This window comes from Palaemon carinicauda, chromosome 38 (assembly GCF_036898095.1).
Source record: "Palaemon carinicauda isolate YSFRI2023 chromosome 38, ASM3689809v2, whole genome shotgun sequence".
Lineage (NCBI taxonomy): Eukaryota > Metazoa > Arthropoda > Malacostraca > Decapoda > Palaemonidae > Palaemon > Palaemon carinicauda.
The window spans coordinates 50,215,101-50,225,268 of NC_090762.1; the positions used below are offsets into that span (position 1 = coordinate 50,215,101).

At 35.1% G+C, this 10,168-nt stretch overlaps 1 protein-coding gene across 1 annotated transcript; it reads right to left on the minus strand.

Annotated features, from left to right (window-relative positions):
• Positions 1 to 4,199: 4,199 nt before the first annotated feature.
• LOC137630022 (cuticle protein 18.6-like) lies at positions 4,200 to 5,993 on the minus strand. Its single transcript, XM_068361519.1, has 2 exons — positions 5,982 to 5,993; positions 4,200 to 4,526 (listed from the first exon to the last, which is right to left on the minus strand). Exons 1-2 carry the CDS (start codon positions 5,991 to 5,993, stop codon positions 4,200 to 4,202), a joined length of 339 nt encoding a protein of 112 aa, XP_068217620.1.
• Positions 5,994 to 10,168: the final 4,175 nt, after the last annotated feature.

A 10,168-nucleotide genomic window follows, 5' to 3' on the forward strand; every position in this document is an offset into this window, starting at 1 on the left:
AACTCCTCGTCCCTCGGTAATACTTCTTTTAGTTTTGTGTGAAATTTTGTGTGTGTGTGTGTGTGTGTGTGTGTCTGTGTCTATGTCTGGAAGGTTGAGTATAAGATGAAGACAACAGACTCCTACTTGAAATTAGCTCCGGTTAAAAAACTTGGGGAACCAAAAATGATGTATCTTAGTATCTCTCCCATTGACGAAGCTGATGTAATTTAGCACTTTGGGAATACAGATCTTTTCCTCTTTTTTTGTGTTAATGGTGTTAGGTTTTGATCCCGGTGGCCTTTTTGTTTAAGGCTTTAAATTGTGCTTCATAAAAAATGTTGATCTACTCATAACGCTTCCACTTCCAATGGCTAGAGAAGATTGATCAGATGAAGGATGTCAAATCCATAACTACACTTCAAAAGTAAAAACATTTTCTTTACACAGGAAACTAAGGAAGCTGATGACAGTTATTTAACTTACAGAAGACTGGTTGGTATCTTATGTAATTCTATTTAACATTACACAAAATTTGAGATAATTACTTCCCAGAAATGTAGATGGAATTAATATTGGAGAGAACCAGTCCTTTCAGAATTTAAAACGTTATCCTTAAAACTTATGAATTTGATCAGAACTTTGGACCTCTCATGCTTAAGAAATATAATTCTGATCGACTCCAAGTCGAAACAATTAGCGCAATGCAGAGCTATCTCACCTTAGCAGACATGTTGTTGTAATGAATATGCTGAGGAAATGATGTTAAAGTTTGAGCAACACTCCCTTTTTATACTTACTGACGACTCTTCCAGTTTCCCGTTTTCTGTTGCTCTTTTCCAGTTTCATTGACCTGTCAGCTGTTGCATTTGGAAAACAAATTTGTTTTCAATATGACCTCTTTCCAGGAATTTGAGTAGAGAAATTATTTTTTGAAAACTAGAAAAGAAAGATAAACGAATTGTCTTTTTTTCTTTTCAAAACAGATATTGCCCAGAAAAAGGGCAACTGTAATAAAATTACTTTTACTTATAATTTAAAATTACTTGAAATAAAAGTAAATCCTTCAGTCAATAGATTTGATAATTCAATATATTACTGTTAGAGTTTAATGGAGATTAATAAAAAAAAAAAAAGTCGTATTAGCAGATCATATAATTTTTTTCTCGTGTCTGAATAAGTTTTCAGATTTGAAGATTCATGATTCATGATTCATCCCAGAAAAAGACATTTCTTGAGTCATGTTGTAATTTGGGAAAATAATCTGAAGAAGATGAGATTCCATTTTCTCTTAAAACTAGAATTACAATTCCCTGCAATTTCATGTCTACTTATATCTGAGGTTAAAGTAACAAATAACTGTGGTTAGTATTCGCTTAAGAACGACTGCAAAAAAAAAATTAGCTTGCTTCTTTTTGCTAATTGTTCTAATGAGTTGCACATGTTGATTTTACTTCTTTTTAATGCAATTATATCCCAATTATCTCTATTAGTTATTGCATATTCTTAATGTTTTTTTTTTCTTTTAAATCGTAATAATATAACCTCACGTATTTTGAATTCTTAAAGTTCAGTGCTAGATATGCAATTGAAATCAATAGATGGGAGTAACAGTTAAGAATTGGTCAAGCAAAGAATCACATGCTTGCTACAAAAGACACTCCCCTGTTTATTAATTACTTTCAAATCATCCCAGAGGCTATAAAAGAAGTTTCAGCATATTTTTCTGTGCCCTCCTATCGTCAAGGACTTAAATTGCATAGGGTTCAGAACCCTGTACTGCAGAACACCAAGCAGAATCTCTCCAAAAAAAAATTAGTTATTGGTGTGAAATATACTCCTCAGCCACCCCAAGCCCATTAAAGATATTAGATTCAATACTTCATGCTGGTATTAGATTGTTGACAGGAGCGTTTAGAACCTCACCTATCCCAAGTCTCCTTGTTGATGCTGGGTGTTACCTTTAGACCATTACCGAATGTCTTCTATTATTCGGTATTAGTTTAGGTTGCAAGGACTCCCTAATTCTTTAGCTTTTCAGACTGCAAAACTAATAAGGCACTCAACATACTTTAAGTTGCACCCAAAATCTCCTCAACCTTATGGCTCTCGGGTGAAACAATTGTTCAGTAGTCTTGATATAATTAGAAGTAAGATGCTTCTATTTAGGATATCATCAACCCCTCCGTGGAAATTACCAGGGATTTCTTATTGTAAATATTTTATTGGTATTAAAAACCAGGACTGAATTAGAAGTTAGGTCTCTTTTTATGTAACATGTTGAAGAACATAGGGTATCAACTTTTATATATACCGATGGCTCCAAATCTGATGCTGGCGTGTGATTTGGAGTATATAGTAGTTCTTTTAGCTGTAGAGGTGCACTTCCTCCAATATCTTCCATATTTAATGCTGAATTATATGGCATACTAACCGTTATTGAGAAAATAGCGTTAAAAGAGGATGGTAATTTTACCACTTACAATGATTCAAGAAGTGTCCTTCAAGCTTTAGAAGTTTTAATTCTAGTGACCCTTTAGTTTTAAAGATTTTAGAGTGGCTTTTAGTTATTGGCCTAAATGGTATAACAGTTCGATTTTGCTGGGTTCAGGCACACGTAGGTGTGTCTGGAAATGAAGTGTCACATTCACTGGCAAAGATTGCTACAGCTGAGTTACTACCAAGAAGGTATCCCATTCTTTGTAATGTTTTTTTTTTTTTTTTTACCAGCAGTTGAGAATTTTATTTATAACAATTGGCAACAGCATTGGGATAGTTTAACCGAAAATAAGATGAGAAAAATTGCGATTTTTATATCCCCTTAGAGGTATAATTGGATGCCCCGAAAATGGGAGACGGGCCAACACGAACCATATTGCGACGACTGTTTAATACCTTTGACAGTGAGGCATTGTTGACTGAATGCCCCACATATAGCACAGAAAGAAATGTATATCTGTTTGAGGCTCGGGGTGAAGATGGCAGGTTCATTCTTCCCAAGTCCTTGGACATGATTTGCCTTACAATGCTAGTAGCATTTTTTAATTTCTATCAGAAGCAGGTCTTCATAATGCTATTTAACTTCCATGACATATTTGCTTTTCTGGCTTTAATTTGATATTCTTTTAATCTTTATTTATAATAAACGATATCGGCGTCAATGACCTTCGATGACAGAATGCCAGAGAACTTCAAATCAATTGATCAATCGATCACCATCTCCGACTCCACGCTTCATGGTCCTCAATCATGAAGGCCTGGATCTTCCAAATCTTCTACTGGCCTGAGTCTTCAACATCTTTTAGTGCCTTGTGGTGCCCAGTTAAATGTTTGGTGATGTAATCTCAAGAAAAAATTATTCAATTTTTTTTTTTTTTTTTTTTTTTTTTTTGACAAGATGGTGTTTTGACTGCTGCAGTAGTTATATCTATTTATGTTAATGAGCATATCTGAGTTAATCCATTACTGAGTTTTTGCTTTAAAAGCATTGCCTCGGTTGATTAAATTTTCACTGGCATAGGCAGGGGAAGACAAATGATCCCCTATTAGGCACTCTGTAGATGGTTTTCTTATAGGCGTATCTTTTATATTGAGATGATCAGGAAAAGATTCAAATATACTCGATATAATTCCGACGTGCAAAATCAAACCTTGGAGAGCTATTATTCAAAATCATCCTTCTTGGAATGCTTCGAACACAAACAGGAATAGTTATTCGGAGAAAGGATTTCACGTCGTGTCGCTCGAACAAATTTTTTAAGGGAAGATCCTCATCTTTAGGAAAACTACAAGCCAATACATAGAAGATAATTTGCAACTTGCAAAATTTTATTTGGGTTGAATCGTGAATGTTCTACTGATTTGATCTACACTTGAGTATGTGTGATTAGTTTTCCATTTGGAAATTATCAGTAAATCCAAGGCTAGTTTAACTAAATTTATGTATGATAAGCTGAGAATCCTTATTTTCCTGATTATGATAGTATCGTTCCTACATGTTTTTGAATTTCCATTCTAAGAAACAATAAAAGGATGTTTGAAACACGATTTTCACCTTCAGTTGTTTTATTAACAAATATAATATACCAAGAATATTATGGTACATCAAGTTGATTAAATCTTCTCATTGAGAAGAAGAAATATTTAAAGATATGAAAGAGAAAGAACATCATTTATGGTATCCGAAATAATCTACATCATAGAATGTCGTTTAGGACTCCTTAGGCATAGACTGGTGCGGGTGGGTAGGAGGCCTCTCCTTCATAGGCCACGTCGGCGACATAGCCGTTGTCGTGGTCGGCGGTGAAGATGACGATCTGGGTGCGACCGTCGGGGAGGGCTACGCGGTATGACCCGGAGGTGACCTGACCGTCGCTGCTCTCGTCGTGAGCGAAATCGTTGCCGGTTGAGTCGTCCTTGACGGCGTAGGCGAAATCGAAGGGCATGCCTGGCTCCTTGTAGGACGGGGGAGGGGCCCCATACGCTGGAGGGGAGTCGGGAGCTGGAGCGGAGCAAGCTACGGCCACGAGGGCGGCAATGACGAAGAGCTGTAAATGAGAAAAGGAGATCAGTTTCATTTATTGAAGTTTTGTTACTTTAAAGTTCATTTGGTTAACATAGGCATCGAATGATGTACCCAGAAGGAAATTAAATGTGGTTGGTAGTACCAAGGATAAAGAAAGGCAAATGGCTAGTGATCTCTTTAAAAAAAATTAATAAAAAACGTTAAAAACTGGAAGGAAGATACCTGCTTCACCTATCAAAACGTAAGGGAAAAGGGCTCATTTGCATATATATATATATATATATATATATATATATATATATTATGTTATATTATATTAAATATACAAAGGCTTAAGACTCGTCCTTCCATTTCTGTCTGTTTTTGGTATTTCTATGCCATTCTATACCCACAAATTTGCTTAGCTCATTAATCCATCATCTTCTCTTCCTTTTATGTCGGTTGCAATCTCTAGGGACCCATTCTGTTATTCTTTTGGTCCATTTATTATCTGTCATTCTCATTTGTCCTGCTCTTGTCCCTTAATTTTTCTTTACTTCTTGTTAAAATATTCTCTACTGTTGTTTGCTCTCATATCGATGTTGTTCTTTTTCTGTCTCTTAGTATTAATGTCATCATAATTCTTTCCATAGTTGATTTGTGTTTTAACTAGCTTATGTTCTGATACTTAAGTAAGTCACCAAGTTTCTGATGCATAAGTTGGTACTGGTAGCACTATCTGATTAAATAGTTTTCTTTTGAGAGAAAGTGGCATTTTGGTTGTCATAATCTCATTTTGTTTACCAAAAACTCCTCGTCCCTCGGTAATACTTCTTTTAGTTTTGTGTGAAATTTTGTGTGTGTCTGTGTCTATGTCTGGAAGGTTGAGTATAAGATGAAGACAACAGACTCCTACTTGAAGTTAGCTTTTGTTAAAAAACTTGGGGAACCAAAAACGATGTATCTTAGTATCTCTCCCACTGACGAAGCTGATATAATTTAGCACTTTGAGAATACAGATATCTCTCTCCTTTTTTTTTTTTTTTGTTAGTGGTTTTAGGTTGTGGATCCTGGTGGTCTTTGTGTTTAGGGCTTTGAATTATACTTCATAAAACATCTTGATCTGCTCATAACGCTTCCACTTCCAATGGCTAGAGAAGATTGATCAGATGATCAATGTCAAATCTATAATTATTCTTAATAAATAAAAACATTTTCTTTTCACAAGAAACTAAGAAAGCTGATGACAGTTATTTAACTTACAAAAGACTGGTTGTTATCTTATGTAATTCTATTTAACATTACACAAAATTGAAAACAATTACTTCCCAGAAATGTATATGGCATTAATATTGGAGAGAACCAGTCCTTTCAGAATTTAAAACGTTATCCTTAAAACTTATGAATTTGATCAGAACTTTGGACCTCTCATGCTTTAGAGATATAATTCTGATCGACTCCAAGTTGAAACAATTAGCACAATTCAGAGCTATCTCACCTTAGCAGACATGTTGATGGTATGAATATGCTGAGGAAATGATGTTGAAGTTGGAGCAACACTCTCTTTTTATACTTACTGACGACTCTTCCAGCTTCCCGTTTTCTGTTGCCCTTTTCCATTTTCATTGACCTGTCAGCTATCGCATTTGGAAAACCAATTCGTTTTCTTATCACTTCTTTCCTGGAATGTGAATTGAGATAAGAAGTTTTAAAAATTAGAAGCGAAATATAAACGAATTGTGTTTTTATCAAATCGGAATTTGCTCTGAAAAAAAGTCAACAATAACATTACTTTTAATTATAATTGAAAATCACTTGAAATAAAAGTAAATCCTCCAGTTAGTAGATTAGATAATTCATGAAATTACAGTAAGAGTTTAATGGTGATTAAGAAAAACAAGTCATATTAGCAGATCATATGTTTTTCTCTTTGTGTCTGAATAAGATTTAAGATTTGAAATTCGCGATTAATCCCAGAAAAGATTTTCTTTTGTCATGTTGTAATTTGGGGAAATAATCTGAAGAAGAGATTCCATTTTCTCCGAAAACTAGAATTACAATTCCCTGCAATTCTTCTTTACTTACATCTGAGGTTAGAGAACAAATAACTGTGGTTAGTATTCGCTTAAAAACGACTGCAAAAAAAAAATTAGCTTGCTTCTTTTTGCTAATTGTTCTAATGAGTTGCTCATGTTGATTTTACTTGTTTTTAGATGCAATTATATCCCCATTATCTTTATTAGTTATTGCATATTCTTAATGGTTTTTTTTTTCTATTCGTAATAATATAGCTTCACGTATTTTGAATTCTTGAAGTTCAGTGCTAGTAATGCAATTGAAATCAATAGATGGGAGTAACAGTTAAGAATTGGTCAAGCAAAGAACCACATGCTTGCTACATACAACAGTCGCCTGTTTATTAATTCCTTTCAAATTACCCTAGAGGCTATAAAAGAAGTTTCAGCATACTTTTCTGTGCCGTCCTACCGTCAAGGACTTTTTTGAATAAAGACTTAACTGCATAGGGTTCAGAACACTGTACTGCAGAACACCAAGCAGAATCTCTCCAGAAAAAAATTATTATTAGTGTGAAATATACTCCTCAGCCACCCCAAGCCCATTAAAGATATTAGATTCAATACTTCATGCTGGTATTAGATTGTCGACAGGAGCGTTTAGAACCTCACCTATCCCAAGTCTCTTTGTTGATGCTGGGTGTTACCTTTAGACCATTACTGAATGTCTTCTATTATTCGGTATTGGTTTAGGTTGCAAGGACTCCCTAATTCTTTAGCTTTTCAGACTGCAAAACTAGTAAGGCACTCAACATACTTTAAGTTGCACCCAAAATCTCCTCAACCTTATGGCTTTCGGGTGAAACAATTGTTAAGTAGTCTTGATATAATTAGAAGTAAGATGCTTCTATTTAGGATATCATCAATACCTCCGTGGAAATTACCATGGATTTCTTATTGTAAATATTTTATTGGTATTAAAAACCAGGACTGAATTAGAAGATAGGTCTCTTTTTATGTAACATGTTGAAGAACATATGGTATTAACTTTTATATATACCGATGGCTCCAAATCTGATGCTGGCGTGTGATTTGGAGTATATAGTAGTTCTTTTAGCTGTAGAGGTGCACTTCCTCCAATATCTTCCATATTTAATGCTGAATTATATGGCATACTAACCGTTATTGAGAAAATAGCGTTAAAAGAGGATGGTAATTTTACCACTTACAATGATTCAAGAAGTGTCCTTCAAGCTTTAGAAGGTTTTAATTCTAGTGACCCTTTAGTTTTAAAGATTTTAGATTGGCTTTTAGTTATTGGCCTAAAAGGTATAACAGTTCGATTTTGCTGGGTTCAGGTACACGTAGATGTGTCTGGAAATGAAGAGTTACATTCACTGGCAAAGACTGCTACAGCTGAGTTACTACCAAGAAGGTATCCCATTCTTTGTAAGGTTTTTTTTTTTTTTTTTTTTTTACCAGCAGTTAAGAATTTTATTTATAACAATTGGCAACAGCATTGGGATAGTTTAACCGAAATTAAGATGAGAAAAATCTCTCGATTTATATATCCCCTTAGAGGTATAATTGGATGCCCCGAAAATGGGAGACTGGCCAACACGAACCATATTGCGACAACTGTTTAATACCTTTGACAGTGAGGCATTGTTGACTGAATACCCCACATATAGCACAGAAAGAAATGTATATCTGTTTGAGGCTCGGGGTGAAGATGGCAGGTTCATCCCTCCCAAGATCCTTAGACATGATTTGCCGTACAATGCTAGTAGCATTTTTTAATTTCTGTCAGAAGCAGGTCTTCATAATGCTATTTAACTTCCATGACATATTTGCTTTTCTGGCTTTAATTTGATATTCTTTTAATCTTTATTTATAATAAAGGATATCGGCGTCAATGACCTTCGATGACAGAATGCCAGAGAACTTCAAATCAATTGATCAATCGATCACCATCTCCGACTCCACGCATCATGGTCCTCAATCATGAAGGCCTGGATCTTGCAAATCTTCTACTGGCCTGGGTCTTCAACATCTTTTAGTGCCTTGTGGAGCCCAGTTAAATGTTTGGTGATGTAATCCCAAGAAAAAATTATTCAATTTTTTTTTTTTTTTTTTTGACAAGATGGTGTTTTGACTGCTGCAGTAGTTTTATCTATTTATTTTAATGAGTTAATCCATCACTGAGTTTTTGCCTTAAAAGCATTGCCTCGGTTGATTAAATTTTCACTGGCATAGGCAGGGGAAGACGAATGATCCCCTATTCGGCACTCTGTAGATGGTTTTCTTATAGGCGTATCTTTTATATTGAGATGATCAGGAAAAGATTCAAATATACTCGATATAATTCCGACGTGCAAAATCAAACCTTGGAGAGCTATTATTCAAAATCATCCTTCTTGGAATGCTTCGAACACAAGCAGGAATAGTTATTTCGAGAAAGGATTTCACGTCGTGTCGCTCGATCAAATTTTTTAAGTGAAGATCCTCATCTTTAGGAAAACTGCAAGCCAATATATAGAAGGTAATTTGCAACTTGCAAAATTTGATTTGGGTTGAATCATGAATGTTCTACTGATTTGGTCTGCACTTAAATGTGTGTGTTTAGTTTTCCATATGGGAATTATCAGGAAATCTATGGCTAGTCTAACTAAATTTATATATGATAAGCTGAGAATCCTTATTTTCCTGATTATGATAGTATCGTTTCTATATGATTTTTAATTTCCATTCTAAGAAACAATAAAAGGATGTTTGAAACACGATTTTCACCTTCAGTTGTTTTATCAAGAAATGTAATTTACCAAGAATATTATGGTACATCAAGTTGATTAAATCTTCTCATTAAGAAGAAAAAATATTTAAAGATATGAAAGAGAAAGAACATCATTTATGGTATCCGAAATAATCTACATCATAGAATGTCGTTTAGGACTCCTTAGGCGTAGACTGGTGCGGGTGGGTAGGAGGCCTCTCCTTCATAGGCCACGTCGGCGACATAGCCGTTGTCGTGGTCGGCGGTGAAGGTGACGATCTGGGTGCGACCGTCGGGGAGGGCTACGCGGTACGACCCGGAGGTGACCTGACCGTCGCTGCTCTCGTCGTGAGCGAAATCGTTGCCGGTTGAGTCGTCCTTGACGGCGTAGGCGAAATCGAAGGGCATTCCTGGCTCCTTGTAGGACGGGGGAGGGGCCCCATACTCTGGAGGGGAGTCGGGAGCTGGAGCGGAGCAAGCTACGGCCACAAGGGCGGCAATGACGAAGAGCTGTAAATGAGAAAAGGAGATCAGTTTCATTTATTGAAGTTTTGTTACTTTAAAGTTCATTTGGTTATCATAGTCATCGAATGATATACCCAGAAGAAAATTAATTATGGTTGGTAGTACCAATGATAAACAAAGGCAAATGGAAAAAAGAAAAAAGTTAAAAACTGGAAGGAAGACACCTTCTTCACCTATCAAAATGTAAGGGAAAGGGGGTTATTATATATGTGTGTGTGTATGTATATATATATATATATATATATATATACATATATATATATATATATATATTATATATATATATATATATATATATATATATACTATATATATATGTATATATATATATATATATATATATATATATATATATATACACAAAGGCCTAAG